This window comes from Micropterus dolomieu, linkage group LG16 (assembly GCF_021292245.1).
Source record: "Micropterus dolomieu isolate WLL.071019.BEF.003 ecotype Adirondacks linkage group LG16, ASM2129224v1, whole genome shotgun sequence".
NCBI classification, from domain to species: Eukaryota; Metazoa; Chordata; class Actinopteri; order Centrarchiformes; family Centrarchidae; genus Micropterus; species Micropterus dolomieu.
The window spans coordinates 21,570,719-21,594,417 of NC_060165.1; the positions used below are offsets into that span (position 1 = coordinate 21,570,719).

At 40.2% G+C, this 23,699-nt stretch overlaps 1 protein-coding gene across 16 annotated transcripts in view; it reads left to right on the top strand.

The window, feature by feature from the left end:
* Positions 1–23,699, top strand: part of celf2 (cugbp, Elav-like family member 2) — a 492,311-nt gene that overhangs the window by 445,709 nt on the left and 22,903 nt on the right. For all 16 annotated transcript variants that reach the window (XM_046072690.1, XM_046072689.1, XM_046072691.1 and 13 more), the window contains 3 exons: positions 4,163–4,211; positions 8,348–8,482; positions 15,724–15,803. In XM_046072690.1, coding sequence (XP_045928646.1) covers positions 4,163–4,211; positions 8,348–8,482; positions 15,724–15,803 — 264 coding nt within the window. The remainder of the gene's footprint in view (positions 1–4,162; positions 4,212–8,347; positions 8,483–15,723; positions 15,804–23,699) is intronic.

Consider the following 23,699-nt stretch of genomic DNA (forward strand, 5'->3'; position numbering starts at 1 on the left):
CCCAAAAAAAGACATGATGTAGAAGACCTGAAATCCCTGCCTATCTCTCAGCTATAGCCTCTGTTCTGCTAGCTAGCAGCTGTAACTCAGTGAGTTTTCTCGAAGCAAAACACAGAGTTGAACTAAGTTGAGGAGAAAAAATTATAATCTCCTGTAGGATGAATAAAGCCATCAAATTTAATTTAATTTAGACATGAACAAACAGACAATCACTACGGATTTTGGTGCCCATGTAACTGCTGCTGACGAAACTTTAAATCAAACAACTTTATAACAGGCTTATAAATATAATATTGTAGAGAAGCAAATAGAAGGTGTTGTTCTCAGCGCTGTAATTCTTAAACAGTAGGACAACATGGTGGCTTAGCAACTCATTATTAGTGGTGTAAGTGGTGACTTTCAGTTTGCACATTAATATGTAAATTAAATGTTAATCGATTTTCAAAGGTGTGCATTTATCATGTGTTTTACAGCGGCGCCCAGTGTGACTCAGTCAATCAGAACTGAACTATGCAGTTTGTAATAAGGCAATTCAAGTGCTCTAAAATGATTAAAAACAAATGAAGACACTTTACTTCAAGTGCACTGCGGCTACATTACAAGCAGATAATAATCCCCTTAAAGCTCAGACAAACTTTTATGACGTAATAATAATACATCAGGAAATAACTTTGTGTCATTAACAGTACAGCTGCCCTGTAAAGTATTCAGCTCATTTTTGTATTTCATGTTCTGATTAATTAGTATGCAGTTCTTTATAGTGGCTTATGAGGACCATTTCAATGAAATAATTACCAAAGAAAACAAGAGTTCATTCAGTTCATTGCAGAGCAGAGAAGAAGAAACTAGAAAAGAGGTTTTGGGGACAGGAGGAGGAATTAACTCTCATGGAGGATGTAACAGGAAAACAGGAAGTAGATTAAGCAGCCTACTGACTAGACAGATACATTTGTAAAGCTAAATGCCAGCGCAGCATCATGCCGGCTGCACACATGGCTTTACCTAGTGAAGTTGTTGGTTCTCTGTGCTTTTTATGAGCCTGAGCGCAGCGAGGACCTAGTAGTTTTGCTGGGCTCCTGCTGAGCGCATAATGAATGGCAGACTGCGGCTGTGGGCCTGCCAGGCAAGAAGAAATAGCACTGTGGCATTGTGGGATAGCAGAGGAGAGTCTTGCGTTGTGGTTCTCGGCGGGAGCTCACCGAGATCAAACATGTCGACAGCGCCGCCACCCGCCGGGCATTCTAGGTAGACAGACCTGAGGAGGAGACGCCTGAAAACCAGACCGAGTTTTTGTACCTGTGTGTGTGGGTGTGGGGGTGTGTGTGTGTGTGGCAGCTTTTGTTTTTCAAGAGTGAATGACGGCAGCACGTCAGATGTTGTCATGGCTTTTGTTTTTTTGTTTTTGTTTTTTGCCTTTGGAGGACAGACTTTGAAATGGATTAACGAGAACTGACTTGATGTGACTTCCAGGTTTGCTTTGACATGACTTTCCTCCTTTTGATGTGGCTCCACACACACACACACACACACACACACACACACACACACACACACACACACCTCATCCATGTCCCTGCATCTGTCCTTGTGTTAGTGATACTGTACTGAGACTGCAGCCTGAAGGGTTATCGACTATTCCTGACTGTCCAGTGTCTATGACCCGCTTCCCTCCTCCTGTCTCTCCTCCTCTCTTGGTTCTTTTTTACCTTGTGATCTTTCTCTCACCATGTCTCTGTCACTGCCACTGTTTATTGCTCAGATTTTCTTTCTTTCTTTCTTTCCCCTCTGTCGTTCTTGCTTCCTTGTCTTTATGTCCTTTTGTTTTTTTTATCGCCCTTCATGCAGATGTTTGCATCTCATGCACACCGTAAACTGCAAGTTAAAGCTTTCAATCATCACTGAATATCATTTAAATTTAGTTTTTACTTTCTTTCTCATTTTTTTCTTATTGTTGCTCTTTTTTTTTTTTCCTATATGCAGACCTTTGCATGAAAATGCATCGCAAACTGCATGTCAAACCATCAATAATAATGTTTCTATTTTACCTTTTTCCACTTTTTCTTTATTACTGTAGTTTTGCTTTCTTTTTTTAACATCTTTGTTTACATTTAGCCGTCACTGAATTTCACTATTATACTGAATTTTGTTTCTTTTCATCCTTCTTCATTTGCTTTCTAATGGTAGTCCTTTCTTTCTTTTTTTTTCTTTCCCCATACTGTATGCAGACTTGTGTGACTGAAATGCATCACAAATCACAAGTTGTTCAAATGTCACAGAATTTCTCTTACATTTTTTCCTTCCTTTCTTCTTCTTTCTCAATGCAGTTTTTCTTTCAGTATTTCAAGCTTTCTCTACCTACTGTACGTGCAGACATTTCTGCCCGAAACGCATCACTAATCACTTGGTTAGCCATCAGAATATTCAGCCGAATCTTTAAAATAACACAGGGTTTAGTTGCTGGGTGTATCGGCTAGTTTCATAGCTGCAATGATGGTTTGTTTTGGGGTTTTTTTGGTGATATATTTTGGACAGAGTCAGTTAATTCTTTGCCTTCAGTTTACTTGTAGGCGTCAGGTGCAGATGCAGATTAAATTCAGTCTTTCTCTATTTCTTCCATCCTCCACCATTGACTGCCCCCATCAGGCAGGATAGGAAACTAATGAACGGACATACGGGTGTGAGTGTGTCTGGGATAGGTCTGGGAGACAGAACAAAAAGCAGAGAGTGAGGATCGTAAGGAAGAGAGCAAGAGGGAGAGAGTTGGGATAAAGGTGTGTGATAGAATCAGAAGATCAAAGCCTTCTGTCACAGCGTGACTGAGCCCAGGGGCGTTATGGGTAAGACGGGGCACATACACACTTATACGGATGCACACACACTTATGCACACATGCAGACACACACTCGTGGCTGGTATTTGACTCTGAGTGTGATTGATACCGGGCTAGATTTGGAGAATCACTGTCATTCGTCTCTCCGCAGATCAAACAGCCACATAATCTCCCATAAAGGAAAGAGAGATGGAAGGAATAAAAAAAAAAGGGACAGAAGGAGGAGAGATTGAAACAAGGCGAGAGGGAGAGGGAGAGAGGTGACAAAGCCTTCTCATCTGTGAAGTGTTTTCTTGTTTTCCATAAAGGAAGACCGGCCACCTAAAAAAATAAAATAAAATCATCATCATTCAGCTTACATAAACTGCTTCTTGGGCACATCAAAGAGGTATCCAGGATCTAATAAGACACACGTAAATGCAACTATTTACCCCATTTATACCTGGTATAAACATACAATCTGTATCTTGATATCTTATCTCTGTGTAAGGAAAAAGCAAATAAATGCAAGTTGTATTCACAGTGCTCCTGATTGTACAGACCACATCTGAAGTTGGTCTGGGTCCCGTTGTGATTGAATCTCAGAGGGGTTTAAATGACATGTTCAGTTTGGTCACATTATTAAGAAAGATATACAGGCAGCAAGTTGAAAGGTCACTTAACTCCTCTTAAAACCTCTCTGCTATCAGAACCAAGCTTGGCAAAAACCCTACAGATGCGGTCAGTCCTCTGCAAAGGAAAAGCAAGTAGAGTTCATATTAATTAGCAGGAGTAAATGCAAAAGCCATGTGATCAGATGTAGATTCCATTTTAATAACATGAAACATGGGTCTCAGAGATGCTGATTGGTGAAATCACCTTGGGAGTGGGAGCACAGTATTCAGAAACTCTCAGTTGCTGCTACTTGTTCTTCATTGTTGTGTTTGTTGTTGTTATTCTACTTCCCCTTCTTGGTTTTGTACTTTTTATTCTCCTCCATCTTGTTCTTATACTTGCTCTTGAAATGTTGCTCTTGTTCTTCTTCCTCTTGTTCTTTATCTTCTTCTGGTGTTATTAACAAATTGGCAAACTGCTTTAGGTGCCGTACCAACACCGTCTGGACTCAAGTGTTTTATGGCTGAGCAAGATTTGTGCACAGAAAAAACTGGCTATTAAATCTTATATCTGGCTAATTGAGATGCATACACATATAAATGAATGAATGTTTAAACCATATCTGGATTTAATTTGGATCTGAGGCACCTGAAATAATGTGAGTAAGTGCAGGGTAACGTCTGATTGTGTTTGTGTGCAGCATTTCATATATTTAATCTTTCTTTCCTGTCTCTACAGATGCACCACCCCATTCAGATGAAACCTGCAGACAGTGAGAAATCTAATGGTGAGTGGAAACACACACACACACACTGACAGACGCATCAATATCACACACACATGCATCAATAGCCTTTTTGAATTTGCCTCATAATAGCTATCTCACCCATGTGTTTGCTCGCTGCTTGACTGGCAGACAGGACGAGGGACTGGGGGCGAAAGACTGAGAGAGAGACATAGAGAGGAACAGAGAAAAAGAGCGATGGTGGGAAATGCTAATATATATAAATATACTTTTATATGTGTGATGAATTATTAAGGTGCTTCGGAAGGAGGTCAGTGAAAGTTGAATCGTTTTGGCCTTGTGGTGAACCCGCCTCTCTCCCCTGTGGCTGTTCATTCATACAAACATGCTGCATGCACTCTCCTACACACAAACTTGCTTAAATGCATCCCTCTCGTGCGCGCACACACACACACACACACACACACACACACACACACACAAAAGAGCACTGTCACACACTCTGTCCTCAGGTCACCCCATTTCCAAACTACATATTGCAGATCCAGTTCTGAATTGATTTCCTATACAGGGCCACTTTCTCCATTCCTCCTCATTGTAATGAAGAAGGTATTGGACAGTGTATACTAGGGGAAGTATCCGGGTGTCTTTAAATGATAAGAGAGGCGTTATTCTACATTTCTCTTATTTGTCAACAAATCCCATGAAAAGACGACGTCCAACGTGTGTTAGTCTAATAACTCTAGTCTTACTATAAATACTTAATGACTTTCCTGCTATGTCTAAAGCACTCAGCCTCCAAGACCACTGCATCCTACTGAAAAACAAATACACAGTTTCATTTTTTTTAAACATTTCCTGAAACAGCTGGGTAGTGTAGTTTTTGGAAATATAAACAAGGTTTTCTCCAATCGGCATTAAAACACACACCTTCTACTTTTGCCCCTACTGTACTATATGACCCATGAGTTAAAGAAGTCAGGTGCCTTAATATTTGATTGGATAAAATTTTATTTATCCAGCCTCAAGTTCCAGAAGAGTCATTAGAAATATCATAATGTTTCACAGCATGCAGAAAGAGAGGAATTTTGATCTATAAACGCTATATTTTACATATACCAAGAGATAGAAACAGTTAATGTAGGGACACAGGACATTGCGTATTTAAAGATAATTTTACAAGGTCTGAATTTTGTTATTTAAATCTGTTTTTAATTGGTTTCCGTTTTATGCAGCAATAACATTCTGTGTAATTTGTCAGGTTCATCGTGTTCAGTGACATTTATTCGAGGTAGATTTGGAAACTAAAATACAGTGTTATTAAAGTTGCAGTTCAGTGGGAGAAGCAAGCAAACACTGTGGACAAAATCTGATTTGGTATCTATTTTAAGATTCTGCTCAATTACTCAGTTTTGAGGGTCAGTTCACCGAAATTGTAGAAACGCATAATGTAATTTCCTTCTTGCCTCTGCAGAGTTCAGGTTTCTAGTTTAGTTTTTATCATCTGTTGAAGCACTGTGGGATAATGAAATGACAGGCCGCTGGACAATGATGTCTTTAAAAGCTGACCCATATTTGGTGGTCAAGTGCACAGTTTTTCAATCTCTTCCATCAGATTGCATGCTGTCAATACTAAACCAAATCAAACTAAACTTAAACGTTCTACACCCAATCAAAAGTGTCTTCTTTTTGTGAGACAACCTTCGAGTGATTTTTTTTTTGGCTGTTGTTTTGCCATTTTCACTCTGAAATGAGGCTCTGGCTCAGGGACCCTTCTACCTTGTGGGTAATTCATCCATGGGAGGATATTTGTTTGCTGCTGATGCTTTTACAGCCACTCAAATGTTACGACGATTAATAAAAATTTTGTTGCAATGCAGAAAATTTAAAAACTACATTTCAGAAAACACAACGGCAGTTCAAATTGGTGCCAGCAATGCCTGTGGATTTTTCAGGGTGGCAGAGCTCAATAATCTCAGCAGCAGATATCAGAAAATTTTGGCAAATAAAACTGAAATTATTTGCATGGCTAAGTGAGAAAATGTGTGTTTTTGCAATTTGGATGAACTGACCCTTAAAGCTGCGTAATTGAGCAGAATATGAAAATGGATAAAACCATGATTGGATGAACTGACCATTAAAATCCAGTTGCAGGTCGTTTCAAAAATGATTTTAAAGTTTCAAACGTGTTTTTCTGACACCTACAGGAACCCTGTGTGTGTAAAAGCAGGGGCTTTGCCATAACTTTACATCACGGAGGAGTCCTTCTGGCTGACACAGACGATGGAGTAGAATCATAAGCCACCTGCTATATCACTGTCCACTGCAGGGGAATACAATGAAATGACAGTATCCAGCAAGGCAGGGGAGAAATCCTTATAAAAGCCATCCTCCGCTCCACTGAAATATGACGCAAAACGACTTTATAAGACATAACCGTCAGGGTAACGGTTGTGGAACTTAATAAAGCAGCCAATACTCATAGCCAGAATGGTGAAATATAGAGCAGACCATACGTAACATATCCATCCACTTAATGGTAATGACCTTTAATAAACCCAGGCAGCTCAGAGGTTTATTAGTTTAGTCAGTGGAGGAGATGGAAGAGGAGAAAGAGATGGAGAGATGTACAGAGAGATAACATTATTGGTAAATTTTTGTTTTTGTTTTTTCACTAAACTTTTTTCGGTGTCCCTTAATGTGTTGAAACTCAGCATGAAGCCAATTTTGTTCCAGTTTATCCCAGAATGCAAAGCTGACTCCAGATCATCCCAGAGCCGGCTTTATGAGTCTTATCAACCGCCCGCCTGCTTGTGTGCCTCGTCCGAAAAATAGAAACAGTCAATTGTAACGATATCTCCTCTCTTTCTTTTCTATCGACACAGAGTAAATTAATTACATTGCTGTTAGACTTGTGGTAATCTTTCTCTGGAGTGATGCGCGCACACACACACACACAAACACATTGTGTACAAAGGAGTTAAAGCTTTTTGAAACAACACTTATCTTGGCAGCGTATCCCGACGGTTTGTTTTTTAAACACACAAACAATTCAAACAGCAAAATAAACAAGTGTGCTATTGATTTCCCAGAGTGCAACAGAGCGCTTATCTCTTTCGCCTCGCGGTAAGAGCTGACAGTTTCCTCATTAAAAATGAATTGGATTAGCATTACATTGAATGTGGTGGGAACACATAAACAAACACACACATATTGTTTCTGCAAGCGGTAAGGATTTCGCTCTCAGCCTAATTCACACTTTCACATACGCTAAGACACAGCCCAAGTTTCTCACCGTTACCTGGCGCAGCTGGCTCACATTCCTCGAGATTGCACCAGAGAAGGAGGGATTGTGTCAGCGAAGGAGAAAGAGAGGAATCCATGAGGGAGAAAGAAGGGGGATAGAGAAGGAAGAGGGTGAGAGAGGACAAGCTGGAGAGTCTCAGCAAGCAGTCAGTGTTGAAGTGATAATGAGACATTGATCAGAGCCTCGCAGATGGCATGATGAAATACATGAACTCTGTCTGTGTTCATCTCTGTCCTATCATCTTTTTTCTTTCGTTCCCTCTTTCTTTGACTGTTTCTTTTGATTTGTGTTTTGTTCTGTCTCATTCCATTTTGTCTTTTTCGTTCCCTTTTGTTTTCATTTTTATTTTTCATTCTCTTTGTTCTCACCAATCTTTCTCTCACCTTCACTATTTTTCAGTTTATTGGCATAGTTATATGTTTTAGAAACCATGAACTGCAGTGTAATGGGAAGCTTGTGCTTAAGAAAAATATATATAATTAAAAGAATAGCTCAGCATTTTAGGAAATACCCGTATTTACTTTCTTGCTGAGAGTTAGACGAGAAGATTGATACCGCTCTCATGTCAGTACGGTAAATATGAAGCAGTTAGCATAGCATAGCACAAAGACTGGAAACATAGGGAAACGGCTAGCTTGGCTCTGTACAAAAATAACAAAATCCATCTACCAGCACCTCTAAAGCTCATCATTTAACACATCATATCTTGTTTGTTTAGTTGTGACTTGACAAGGAAACTCGAATTCCCATCTAAACATTACTTTAGATAAAAAATTACACAAAAGAAATACAAAAAATACTGAAATATATACACGATAGCGCTGTAAAAGTGTAAAAGTCTCTTTTCTCCTTCTTCTTCTTGGCTCTGCAGCGGTGGAAGACAGGAAGTTGTTCATCGGCATGGTGTCGAAGAAGTGCAACGAGAACGACATCCGGGTCATGTTCTCTGCGTTCGGACAGATTGAGGAGTGCCGGATCCTCAGGGGGCCCGACGGACTCAGCAGAGGTGTGTGTCGCCCTGACTCACTTCCATTCACACTTAATGCACCTCTTGTGTTTATTATTACCAGAACAGCCTCCAGCAGCTGTTGCTGTTCATTATGTCGACTTGTGTTGTGACTCAAACTCAAGTACTGTAGCAAGTCTTTACTATATCACTTTGTGACAGGAGGTGGCTGGTTGAAGAGGGCTTCTGAGCCAATGGCTGTGTCTCAGAGTATAAAAAACTTTTTTCATTGAAGTAACTGATAACAAAGAGTATCAGCTCGTTCTTTTTAGCATTTATGGATTCAAAAAACCTATCTGTTTATTGTTATTATTAAAAATATATTTTTACCTTATCATAGTCATACATTATTGCCCTAAAATTGTCAAGAAACATGGCAGACTTGATGTTAAATCGAGGAACAAGGTGCCAGTGACCGACTTTATTGTTCCACTTAGCAGCATTAACAACAACTATTTATACAGTATGTGTTTTTTTGAATCAAAGTCAACCTTGAACCATGGTCACTGGGCAGTTAAGGTGGCTGAGCATCATGCATAGTATATGTGTGCAGAGAGTGAGACCACAACCCACAGATGGTTACAGATTCACTGAAATTAAATCAAACATCAGTCCACTTGACTGTGTCTACAGTTGTGTGTGCGACAGTGCTCTGTGCATGTCGTACAAGTTGTGTAATTCTTTTTTTTTTACATGCTAATCTTTTTGTCAGGAAGCAGTGCGGTGTCCCAGATGCTGCATCAGCTGGCTTCAGATGATAAAATGTACAATTGTCGCGCCCATCTGTCAAGTCGGGCCATTATTGGGCTGAAATTGTATAGTTGGAATTCGGCACAGGTGATTTCTTTCTGTAAGGCCACAGCCAAAGAATACAGAAACAAATAAAAGAAAAAAATAAATAAATAAATAAAAGAAAAATAAATGTAATGATTGGTTTGTCAGAGCTGAAGGGAGCAGCAACCGTAGCAACTCAGTGTGGCAGTATGTCACACTCACTGTCAGAAGGGGGAGACAGAAGTTCCACACTACACGTTTTAAGCTTTGCGTATAGTCTCAGTGAATCAGTTCACCTAGACAGTGTAGTTTCATAATGTGTCTACGAAAGCCATTGTATCAGATCCTGTTTTCAACCAGCTGTCTCTTGGAAAATGGCCAAGATTTCCTTCATGGTTTTGAAAGAGTCTTGGTAGGAAGTAAATTCAAATGAACTGGAGCGACATCTTGAGGCTGTGCTGGCCACTGTGAGTAAATGCTTTTTCCTTTCTGCTCTATATATCTCGTTTCCCTCTCTCTCTCTTTTTTCTCCCCCTCTCGCTCTCTCAGCCTCAGTCCCAGATCACCCCTCTTCCTCTGACCTCCTAACCTCCATTCATATCCTTCACCTTCCCTGCCGTTCCAGTTTAGCCTCACCGTAAGCCAGACCTGAGCTCTTTGATACTTTCATAGTGAGGCTGAGGGCATTTACAAACTGGCTGCCCAAATCTAGAAGCGTGTCTCTGCTTGTTGCTTTTACAGTATATGGATTGGTTATATTTTACATAGCAGAATTTCAGTTTTAAAGCCACATCATAGAAGACATTCCCTTAACTGGTCAGGGAAAGACTAAACAAACATGAAGGATTCATTGTCCAATCAGTGTCATTCTTCTACTTGAGCCAATAAAATACCTGGGTATTGGTACTCAACCAAACAATACTTTAAGGAACATACTCTTCATTCAACAAAATACTGCAAAGTTCAGCTTTGTGCAGCAGTACAAGAGCATTGCCTAAATAAAGTCTAATATTTTATTTAAATAAGCAAGTGTTTGATCAAAGAATAAGTAAAAGTGAATATGAATCTGACCACACATTGCTGATGTTACATACACAAATAAATCTGTACTAATGTAGTATCGTGGTTTGAATTTCAGCCATAGAAAGCAGAATTTCAAGCAAATCATGAGCTATTAAAATAACACAGAAAATCCATGCAATAGCAACCCTTTCCTTTTCTTAATTGGAGAAGAAGCGAGGACTGATTTGGCCACTCTGATACCTGGCGGGAGTCTGTTCCAAAGTCACAGAGCTAAATCTGAACAATTGTATGTTCCGTCGCTTGATTTGAAGAAGGGTACGAGCTACCACCACTACCTCCACTAGGCAAAGGAAAATAGTCTGCCTCTTGAATTCAGTGCATGTTTGCTTATGTGTAATTTGCGCACATTGAGGCCGTGTAATGCACGTAATGTACTCTAACCAAAGTGCCTTTTAACAAGCAGTCAGACCAATTGGACTTGTCGACTCCTGTATTTGACTGTATTCTCCAACAAACTACGGTAGGTTTCAGGTCTAGGGTTAAAAATAACCACTCTAAAAATTGTCCCATTTTCAGTTCATGCAGTAGAACAAATCTTGCAAGCGCTCCCAACCGTAAACCGGCTGCCTCATCTTTCAATCAAATCATGTACATTTAGAAATATCTCATGTAGTAACACAGCAACACCTTCCATCATCAACCATTCCTCCCCACAAACTCACACACCTGCCCAATCCCTCATTTATTCTATCTTCCCAATACTCCTTACCCCCCCCCCCCCCCCCCCCCCCCCCCTCCCCTCTCCCCTTTGTGGTTTCTATGTGCTGAGGAGATGGAGGGGCTTTTTAAACTCTCTGTCCTCCTATTCGTTCTCCTCCCGTCACACGAGCTGTCATTGTCATTGTCATGCAGGTTCAATGTGGATCTGTTGGTCACGTATATTTTTTTCTGTGTTTGTCAGACGTTATGGATGTTTAATCGTTTGCTATATTTTCTCAATGTGTCTTCTTCTTCTTTCTGCTGAAGGTTGTCTCTATCTAGAACCAACGTTTGCCTCAAACTAAATTACTCAAACTCCCATGTTCCTTTGCTTCTTCAAACAGAACCACCCTCCCTGTTTCTATCTATTCACCCTGGCTGTCCTATAATCCTCTCTTGCATCAATTTGTCCTCTTTTTCCCAGACATCCCACATCGGCCTCCTTCCCTCCCTTCCCACGATTCCTTCTTCCATCCCTTTTCAGCTCCTCTCTTTTGTCCTCATTAATATTTCAGATGTGATGGCCAAATACTCATTTCTGGAGAACTGATATAAACCACTTAGCGGCTGACGCAAGTCAAAGAGGAAATGCTGGTAGTCCAGCTTGGTCTGGCTAGTAAATAAACAACCCTAACCAGGTTGAAAATAAATAGGTCTTTAAGGATTTCTATGTGCCTGTATGTCCCAGAGGCCCTCAGTCCCACCTAGCTGTGCTGCTGAGCCCCTATTAAATCGTGGTATCAATCAGAAGAGCGCTCTGCCATCCCACTATTAATAAAATATGGATCACACCACCAGTGGATGGCTGGGCCTTGGGAGCTACCCTACTTTCATTAAAGGACTGTTTGGTTCTCAGCTGACGACAGAATGCGGCCCGTGAGGTATTTTTAGTACTAAAGCCACATCCCATCTCTCTGCCGTGAAAAATAAGACATGCACCAACCAGCCAGAAAGTGTGGCTTGTAAAGTTGTTGTTTTTTTTTTCATTAACAGCTTTGACATCAGTGAATCAATGTTCAAGCGCTGAGGAATTCTTTATTTAGAAGCTCCAACAGGATTAAGCTACAGAAACCAGCCAAAGAAGACTTTTTTGTGTGTTTGTGTGTGTGTGGGGTGGGGTATTCTGCCAATGGGAGACAAACTCAGGAGTTTCCATTTGATGACAACCAATGACGATGTAGCTGACCAGTTTTATAAATAGAGTCAGGGCCTAACGTGATCAGTCTGGAGGGCTAACCCAAATGGAAGCCCCCTCCAGAACTGATCCAGTTTTGCAGCGGTACTTCTTTGCAGAGGATGGGGCAACCTCCAAGAAATTACGCAGTTGAATGACAGAATGTTGCCCGTCTAAAATAGACAGTCCCCTGAATCAGTAGAAAAAATGACCCCTTTTTCGAATGTCCTCTCTACAGTCACACCAGCTAGCACAGCAGCCCGGCACTGTAAAGGACACATCACAATGTTTACTAGGTCAGTGCCGCAGAATCTGATAACCTTGAGTCTCTTTTTATTACTTTTTTACCTCTCTAATGTTAAGGCACTAAGGCAGTTTTATATGAAAGGTGAATAAACTATAACTTTCAGTTGGCAAAGACATAAAAAAAAAGGAGGTAATTGATTCATTTAAAGATCAGAAGCAGGTCCATCTGCAAAAGGAACAATCATTTTGAGACTGAATAATGTAGATATTGGTTTAACAACCTGAGTAAATGATAAAAACCTGGTTAAAGGTGGTGACAAAAGATCATAAAGTAAAACAAATGGAAGCCACTCATAATAAAACCGCTCCATAACGCTGCTAGAGGTAAAAACAATTTAGCAGTCTAGGGGCCTGATGGCAAAATTAAATTTACATTAACCTTAAAAACACTCAATATTCCAACCCATTTTATTTCTTAGATTCATGTGTGTGTTATCCAGGCCTTCCCAGTTTCAGCAAGTCCTTTTCCAACACAACTAAACTAGTTACCGTAAAACTTTATTAATTTATTATTTAATAGCCGAGTCCCAAATAGCCGCCTACCTCCTTTAACACGTTTTGACAAATATATGCCTGCCTCAATTAAACGCCTGGTCTAGTTTTTATAGTTCTTTGGATGTATAAAACCTCTTAAACCCCGCAGGGTCGCCGGCTTTAGCTGCTTCTCAGCTGCTCAGATCGTTAATACAAATATTAATGTTTAAACATATGATCAATGTGTCAGTATGGACATGCTACACATCGTTAGATCGGTTGGATTCTCCACAATTCAGTCGTTCAGTGCATTTAACGGAAGCAACAAGACCCAAAGTCTAATTCTGATAGATTTACCGGTGTAACAAGAGAGGAAAGGAAAAAAAGTGCCATTAACTTTGAAGCGCTCGTGAAATCCCAATTTGTCCGTTCCTTGATTATTTATATTCCTTTAGTCCGTAAAGGTCCATCCATCAAAAGAATCAACAAAAAAAAGCTTTTCATAAAAATTTATCCAAGTTGTGAATCCTGTCATGTGAAGTCCATCGCTCTATGCTAACTTCAGCCACACTTCTCTCACCCTGCACCGTGATGTTTTCGTGATGTTACTTCAAAATAAAAGCCCGTCTGTCGGAGCTGGATCAAATGAATGACATTTTTATACAAGAATTATTCTGTTTGAAATGAATAAACTGTTTCATAGTAGTTTCAGTTTTGTGCAAAAGGAATTAAAGGCCTGTCCCAAATATAGGCAGGGTCAATTCAGTGATTTAGCAAATAAAAGCCTGGGCTATTATTCAAGGTTTTACGGTAATTAATGTTAGGGAAAGATTGTGGTCATGGTTAAAAGAAACCAGCACTCAATGTAGACAATATTGAAAGACAGAATGACATATAAAAACCTTAATTACTGGCGTGAAAGTCTGATGTTTTAGTTTGGTTTACATAAAGGAAACTAAAACGACTTGCTTAAGATTAGATTATAGACCATTATTGACTTTTCATAAGCAAATGGAACCAGAGTTAGGATTTTTTTTACACCCAGTCATTCAGCTCAACCTCCTTCTGAAACTAAAACAATTTTGTGCTACTTGCATCTTTGCTTCTGACAGAGAATAGTCTTTTTTGAATTGTCTAAAGAAACTACTTTTTCTTTTTTTTATGAGGCAGTCTTTCGATTCCCAACTATTGTTGAGCAGCCAGTCCTCTCTAAAGAAGCGCATTTGTGTTGCATCTGGTGAATTAAACTTAGTTTGATGTACACATGTGAGGTTATCAAAAAGATTTTTGCTACAAAAGGGGTCAAAAGACATGATAAGACTATTACTGTAGCAATGCATGCCCTCTACAAGGGCATGTTTTTCTATTCTCAGGGAAAAGCCTCTGTCTGAAATCTTTGTGGTGGATGTAAGCAGGAGAAAAACTGACCATCCGTCACTCCCAGCCTCGTTCTATCACAGCAACAGCAGGCTTTTGATAGAGGTGGAAGAGGACAATGATCGCATCTATTCCTCAACACTCATCTGACATCTGTCCTTCCTCTCTCTTGCTCCCTGTTGCATTATCCATCCTCACAATTTCTCCTCTCTCTTTCCTCTCTGCCCTTTCATCCCATCCACACAGCCAAGGCGAGTCTATCTGATGACCCAGGCTATTCGTTTTTTTTCCTCTATTGCCAAGTCAGCCAGCCAAACCTGAATACGTGTGCGTCTCTGTGTGTGTCTGTGTGTGAACATGTGTGTAATCGGTTCAGGCCTGGCTGCGCTAACATGGCTTGGTGAGTTTGTTAGCATATTATTAGTCCGGGGGGTTGTTGAAGCACTTCTCACATTATCTCCTCTAATCACTCCCTAACCAGCCAGACAAACACAACCTTGCATCACCCCCTACCCACAAACAACCAATAATAAACTCCCCTAAATCCGCCTCTGGCTGCGTCCAATCTTGATTGGCTTAAATCAGTGTCAGTCACGGAGGAGGTCGACCACACCTCCTTTCATCTCTTCCTCTCTCCTCCTCGTCTCTGTGGATTGAATTAATATGATTTTCTATCTGATTCCCGTCTTCTTGAGCCCAGTGGAGATACATTGTCCCAGCTCGCCCCGCCCCACCACCACCACATCTCTTTCCTGTTTGACAGTGAGAGAAAGAGGGCACCCAATCAGACACACAATACAGGACCAAATGAATTCAAATCGCTTTCATGCAAATTTCGACTGATTTACATTGTTGAATTGTTGAGAGGAGAGAGCAGTTGAATTCAGGTATGACTAATTCGTTCAGTGTGTAGGAGCGAGAGAACAGAATAAGAGACAGAGAGAGACGATGAGGAGGAGGAAGGAGGAGGAAGGAGACGGGGACGGCATCAACAGTCAGTCTAAAGCCCCAATGGCGATTGTGGTTGTCTCAGATGTCCTGTGGTGGCTGTGGATGGGTGAGGTGGTGGGATGGGGATGGGGTTAGGGGGGGTGTGGTGGGTTTGTCATGACACTGTTTTCGTTTTTCGGCTGTTGTTTCCACAGCAACTGAGAACACTGTTGTCTGCCTGTGAGCTGTTCTCTGTATCAATCTCTGTTTGGGTTTTTTTATAACAACGACGTGTCCAACCCTTTTGTCTTGTTTTTGTTCTTTCTTGTCTCCCCTCCTCCTCCTCCTGCCCTTCTGCCCTCCCCCTCCTCCCCTCCACTGTCCCTCCATCCCTCCCTCCTCCTCTCCCCTCCCCTCCCTACAGGATGTGCGTTTGTCACGTTTTCCACCAGAGCTATGGCACAGAATGCAATCAAAGCCATGCACCAGTCTCAGACTATGGAGGTACTGTACTCTTGCCCTTTCTTCAACTCTCTCTTTCTCTTTCTGTCTCCTTAGCGCCATTTAAACATGCACTTCACCCTGTAAATGTGCTGGAAATTTAATATGTTCGGCCTCATGTTTAAATATCTGTAAGCCCCCGAGTCACCTATCTGTAAAAGTCTCGACTTCAAACCGTACTTTCTAGGTTGAGCCTTGGAACATTTAGGTCACTGTTCCAGCATGACTTAAGTCTAAATTGAATGCTGTCACATTAATGTATAGGATCCAGCAGCACTATGTTAAATAGAGACTAAACAAGTGTCTTGCTTTTCATTGTTAAGAGCAGTTTAATCATTTTTTAACAAACTTAAGGTAACAGATAATATGGGATAATATTTTGAAAGTCACCTCACATCAGGTTAGTTTCTACATAAATGTGGAAAAGAAGATTAATCCCTTGGAAAACCACGATAACACTCATTCAAACCAACTGCTTAACACTATGGATATCAGGCAAAACGCTTTTCTTCCAGAATGTCGTGTCATCAAATAGAAATGAGTAAAATATCATCATTTTTAACTTTGCCGTTTTTGAACTGTTTAAAATAGGCAGCAGTTCTATAATCTGTTGAATCATTGATAAAATTGATGAAAACATTTATTGGAGGATCTACTCGAAGCAGCTCTAACTGCCTAAAAATTACACATTTGCCTTAAAGGGGTTTAAAATCTTAACAATTTACAACATTCTCCATTGTAGACCCTTGTTTTAGATATGACGAAACAAATGCAGAAAAACAGATCTTCCACGAAGGACAGACAGTCAGTAAGTGTTGGATGAACAAAGTAGAAATTAAGAAAATAGCATACATATTATGTATTATAAAGTATCTAAAAAGTAAGCAGTGAGATATCTTGACTGTTGTATACAAGAGAAATTAGTTACCTGACCTAAACTGGATTGGTCTCGACAAAGGATTGGATTGTGGTCCAGGTTTTGTTAATTTTTTGCATTAAACTTCACGCTCATGGTCTGGGTTTGGTTATTTTCAAATGTAAGTTATTAAGAAACTTCCCTCTCACTCTTTCTCTGAGGGTACAAAGCATGTGTATCCATGTGTGTTGCGAGTAGTTATGCCAGTGAGTGTAGCCAATGTGCTGCATTAAAGTCAGTAATGGATGAAATAAACAAGCAAAACAAAAACATTGCTCCAAATATCAGGTTGGGTTCAGAGCTCTCTCAGATCTTAAAAATGCATTCAGGAAGGGTTCCCGTCTTAGTTTTAGGCCCACGCAGAACTGTTTGAGATGGCAAACATCGTATGAGCAGTCCAGTCACGTTTGAACTACGCAAATATGGAACATCACAATAAATTGCTTAAACATAAACCAGCAATGTTACAGACTCAGTTTCTGAAAGGGCTTCTGATGAAATCAGGGATTTTTGTTCACAAAGTTTCCAACTAGACAAACTTCGGCCAAGTCTCAAAACTGTGACAAAAAGCACCTTTGACACAACAGCCGCAATGAGCAGGTAATGTTTCAGATCTCATCAGCTGCACAGCTACCCTGGCATTGCCGTAATGGGGACCCGGCCACAGCTCCTTTGTGTTCCCCCAGGTTTTGGGGCACCCTTGTCAACATTGTCAGATTGGCGACGGGGCAGGATGACAGGGCTGTGATTGGGAGAGAATTACATGGTATAAGACGAGTGTGTGAGTCAGAGAGGGAGACAAAAAGTGGTAATAACAGGCTGTGTTAAAGAAAAAAGACGAGTGGCGTTCACCCCCGTAGCCCCCTCATTAGAGCTGATCATGATAATCATGGCTGCTATTGATGTGCTGTGACCCTGACATGGGGAAAACGCATGCTCCTCCCTCCATCTGTTAGTGTATGTTTTGTGTGTGTGAGTGGGGATTTTCTGTTTATGTTGTCACACTGCGAATATCAGTGAAGTGTCTGTGTTGATTCATGTGGCCCAGCAGCAGCAGCAGCAGCAGCATGTCTGTCTTTCTGAGTAGAAGGAGTGACACTCTCCTCCGACAGCGTTAGTATTAAGCTAGAATTATCCTCGCTCTGAGCAGTCGTCTGCCACAATGGGCCTGGTAAACACTGCGAGTGTCCCATGCTTTTATCAAGCACACAGAAAAAAGCCTTAAACCATAACACAACGATATTGCAGTGGACAATGGCAAAATACCTTCATTTCCATTTGAAAACAAGCTGTCTAGCCCCAGGCGGACCTAAATTGCCGCAACCGTTTGTTAATGTTCCTCAGTTTTGCAATTTAAAAGTAATTACTTCGGGTCCGTATGAGGGAATGAGGTCTGGTAAATAGAGTTTGGTTATTGTCTTGGCTCTATTGCACCCCACTGTCTTAGATAGTGCAAGATTGTGGGTATGTGTTTGTGTGTTTGAGTGTGTTCCCCGGCACGTATGCGCCGCATGAACCCAGGAAAAAGGGAGGCAGTGCGGGTTGTCCATTCGTTGATGGCCCTGTCACTGTCATATCCATTCTCATTACGCTGTGACATTCAGGTACACACCGGCGCACTCATACGCACACACACACACACATCTCACACAAACACACAAGCTTGCTGAATGTCAGGCCGTAATGAAAGTGGATATGAGTGAGACAAGTAATTCACAGTCGAACCTCTAAATACACACGAGGAGAGACGTAGCTTGGCTTCATTGTGTTGTATTTGTGTTGATTTGTGCTTTACATTATTCACTCTCTTACTCATTTAGCGCTCAGCTCCCCTTGTGCAGCGTTCCATCAACACTGATTTCTGTTTCCACCTTTCTTTTTTCCACTATGACACTAGAGGCCCCCTTGCACATTATCCTGCCCTCGCTGCACGCACACACACCCCCACCATAAATGCACAAGCGCTCAAGCGCATGTATACAAGCGCTTAAGTAGAGCATGAGAGAAAACAGAGCTGTGTCTGTTTAAATAGCGAACAAACACATCTGTCAACTGTTGTGAAGAGCAGAGACAGGCGCTGAAAGAAATTATTAGATTAGACTCTATATAAGACTGGATGATCCCATTTGTATTTGTCCAAAAATGTCTGAATACAACCTTGGGTTTATTACACCAACTCTGAAACTGTCGTCTGTCGTGACTGGCCACGAAATGGTTTTGATTTACTGTGTGAACGTGCAAATACTAGTAGTACTCAGTTGCCAGTATTGGGTTGTATACAATGTAATACAACAACTGTAATAAAATCTACTTTCATGTAGCTTGTAATGTTCAGTTTTTGTAGAAACAGTTTTAGAGATGTTGAAATCTTTACGGTGATTTTGGAGGCTGCAGTTTGTGGTGCTATTGAACTGTATCGTCTTATATATGACAGGTGTTTCTATTATTTTGTCTCATTTTGTCCTTCGTTGGCATACTGTATGTCAAGCGGCAACAGCACCCAAACTACTATCTCCAAAAGTTTAATCAAAATTTTCTAAAACGGTTTCAACAAAAAATTAGAATGGAGCCTTCATGATGATTTAATGCCGGGTTGTTTTATTAGACTGAATTTGATTTAGCTCAATAAATACAATTAAGTGGTAATTGACTATATATATACGATACTGTACACCCATTCGGTATCAGTGACTGCTATACATAAAAAAAATAGATTTCAAATTGATGATATTTAAGCAGTTTGACAAATGAGAATTAAATGAGGCAAGATGGATTGTAACTGATCCGGTCCTTCCAACATTTTCCAAAGTACATATAATAGGGCTAAAATATTAAGGCAAAATAAACCTTTTATTGAAAGTTACCTAAAATTGAAAATTAAACCAATAAGCAGTAAATTGTGAAGCGTAAGTTAAAGTTAAATTATTGGCAACCATGAAGGAAGGTTTTGAGTTTAGATATCGACATGGCCAGATTTAGACAGATCATCGCAGAAGTTTTTCCCAAGTATGTAACTGATCAGTTTGTGAAACTCTGTGTTTTTGACGTTTGCAAGCTCCTTTAGTTAACAGAGCCTCCTGCTTTCCTATTAGTAGCTAAAGATCACATGGTTTGACATTTAAAGGCTAGGTGAGTGGTAAATAAATGAGACTGAGAAGGTTCAGAGCACATAAACTCTCTTGAAAGCTATGAGAGATTGATTTTCAAGGTAAGTGGACCGGAGCTTAGAAGTTCAGCATTTTGGGAAAGATGGGAAGTGATGTGTAATGCTCTTTTCACGGCTGTCTCGGGAAGTTGGCTTCAGGGAGTATCATCAGGTTTATTAGCTGAGTGAACTCCTGGTTAAGTCGATCACAAGTCTGTAACTTCTGTCACAGACCAAAGTTTAACTTTTTTATGCGTGGACAGTGAAGTGAGGTCAAATCACAACCTGAAGCAGGTGCTGAGGTGCATTTTCACAGCATGACGAATGATCCATATGTTGTAATTACATAATTATACATTTGGATACCATAATTATTCCAGGTGCTTATTGCTATGTTTGCAATATCATTTTGAGACCATAGGTTGTCATGCTGTCAGCCTACACAGACTCATCTGTCAATCATAGGTGTAGCATCATGGCAGGACACCAAACATACAGATAAAACTGTGTTTGGAGGGGTTTTATGGGAACCACCAAGGATTCCTGCTAAGTGATGGAAACGTATTTCTTCGATGAACCAAACTTTAGGATATATTCTGTATAGATATGTATCCAAGTATGGTATTTTTTTTTTGTAGACGATTTGTCAAACATTGTAAGAAACAGACAAAAATAACAGAAAGGAGTGTTTTCCCTGTAGAAATGTCTCCTGGTGAGAAAGGTTCCTGTGAGACTTGAAGCACTTTATTTTCTTAAGATGTGAAAGTTGTGCAACATGGGAGGCTGTCTGCAGGTAAAAATCTCTCTCCTGAAATAATATAGATCCCAAATAAATAGATGCTACACCACCAGCACTGAGTTGATGGCATGTTATTTTCAAAATATTTGAAATCAGAGACCATTTAAGAACTTTTTATGACTACAAATTAGTATTCTTATGTTGGATAAGTAGTCTGTTATTATTGAATTCAATGTATTCTTATGTGTTAACAATCAACAAGGGTGTCATGAAATATTTTGGTGACCATAGAGGGTAAAGTCATCATGTTACCCCCTGCTGTTTGTGTTCAAAAGTGGCCAATTCAAAATAAATCAGATGGTTTGCAAATTTAGTTTAGCACTACATGAGGTGTAATTGCACCCAGTGGCAGAGTTTTCACAGACGCCCATCAGCAATAAATACCTATAAACATTAGCTGGCTCGTCAAATATTCTTAAACAGACGGAAGCTATTTGAAGAACATGCGAGAATCGGGTTGCTTCCTTCCTTCCTTCCTTCCTTCCTTCTCTCTTGCCTATTAAAGTTATAACTCTAAAGATTTCAGTCCTGATTCATTACTGCTTTTAACAGCAAGTGTAGTTTAATACCACAACACTGAGCAGCTACTTTGTCAGAAATACAACAGAAGAGAAACCGGTTTGCAGTGCAGCCAAACAAACTCATTTTGGATTAATAAAGAAGTTAGTCAAAATTTGCCTTTTCCATCATACAATGAGCAACCACAATGTGATTTCAGTCTGTGCTCTTGTCGAGTAGTTTTTCACACAATAGCAGTATTCGGAAAAATTACTCTACTGCAATATTTAAAACTGAACCGCTTTCAAAAAACGATCATGTAGCCACATTTTAGATGAACGAACGTGATCAGCCACTAACCTCTGAGAAAAAAAGCTCCCTGTGACTGCTTCACAATAAAAAAACAAAACACAACTTCTTTTGCCAGTTTAATGCATTCAATGTGAAGCAGCAGCAGCATTAAATGTGGCGGACTCTGCCAATACAAATGAAAACTACTATATAGAGAACCTATTACAGAATGTAAATGCATTTAATGGCTATTGGAGAGATACAGTTAATCATAAATAGTCTCAAAAAGGGGGTTTAAAAATCTTAAGCATTATAACTTTTAGAAGCATGTAATTCTTTACCTTATGTGAAAACTGAAAATGAATCACCTAGTTTGGAAATACATTGTTTTCCCTGGACAGTGATGTTGTTCCATCTCACTCATGGCTGATTAGCATTATAGTCACACAGTGTTTGATATATGAAAGTTCAAGCTGTTACTAATCTATGCTGAATTATTAAAAATCCCCCTACGGAAAAATCATTGATGATTTGTTTCTTTGTGCGAAACCAACAGATGGCATAAGCTCCCACTTCCCCTCTACGTGTTCTCACCATTTAAGGACAAATTTGACCAAACAGTCGCCCAAAAAACTTTAAAGTGCAGCCCAGTTTTCAGGGAGAACCAGCAGCACCAAGACTAGAGGCCCCTGGCCCTCTGCCCCTCTCCCAGTGCAGGACTCTCATTCTGGGCTGCATTTCCCCTGCTCGCTGCGTGTCAGCTAGAGTAATGAGATATTTAGCAGAGAGGGAAAGGGAGCTCCTGTCTCAAGGGGAATCGACTGCAGCGGCACGGCCCCAGAGTGACACACTCCCTCCGAATGCAATTCTCCCATCGTCTCAGCTCCTTTATCTTTCGGCGGTCAGAATAAAGAGGGAAAATGACTGGTGGAGAGACGGAGTAAATATGCCCGAGCCACCATCAGACAGGGGACATGCTCATTCCGCTGATAAAGTTGAGCCCCGGCCCACAAAGGAGGGGTTGTCTGGACGCACACACAAGTATACACTGTAAAAACAAAAATGTATTAGCTAGGCTGCCTTGTTATTGTACATTTACTGAATTGCCATTGGTTCTGATGTCACATTTGCTGAGCCTCAGGGTGTTTTTGTTTGATTTCACTCTCCTTATGTACAGGCATGCATTGCATTGTGACAGCATTTCTTAGCTAGCTGTGTTGTATAGTATTATTTTCAGGATGCTTAGAAATGCCATTATCTGGCATATGAGCGGTGCTACTCATGTTCAAGGGCACTTACTTGATGATGAAAAAGCGGTTTACACAGTTTGTTTGCAATGTTCTCCAAACACAGCAAGTACATGTCTACTGTAATGTACTGGTAGTGTAAATGAAAAGAAAAAGCCATGGATTTTGTCACTCCTTGTTCTTATTTCCATGATGAATTTGTTTGAAGTTTTAGCACTGCAGTTCCCATCATGCTTTGGGAGACTCAAACTGAACCTGTAATGTTACCAATGAGTCAGCAATTAGCTGTGGGCTACACATGAGCACTTTTATATTTTGGCAAACCTACACCATGGAAAGTTATGCTGCATTGTCGACTAGTCTAGTGTCTGTTTACTTTAAGAAGAAAGGTTTGATCTGGCACTAGGGATAAAACACACTTGACATTTAAGATATTAAGTGCAGCCGACATTTGGGATGTCATATTGTCAAGAGATAATCGCCCTGCTTGGTTTGCAATAAAATGTTATCTTCCAGTAGAGTTTCAGGAATGGCTCTTCTTACATGACATCCTAACCTGCTGTAGTCGTGTTAGCATCCACTTTGTAATCAATATAAAACTTGAATTTAGCATCAGTTTGCTGATGTAACTTACAGGTAAACACTTCTCTAGTCTTAAATCAATAAATGAAATTATCCCAAATTATTAGCGATCTATCAGGCATGCCCCTAACTTTCTTCTTCAGGCTTCTTAAATGTGCTGCTTTTCTCCATTTTATATCATTGTAAACTGAAAATCTCTAAACTGAAAGTTTTTTACATTTTATAAATGATATTATTGATTTGTTGAAGTTGCCATGAAACTGACATGTTACATAATTGCATTCATTCACGTTGATTAGACTAAATTGATTTTACAGCGAACGTACTGATCCAAAGTCTCTCTCACGTGCTCTCAAGAAACACTTACACTTATTTTACTTTTACGCAACACACCTGAACCTGTACAGACACATTTTCATAT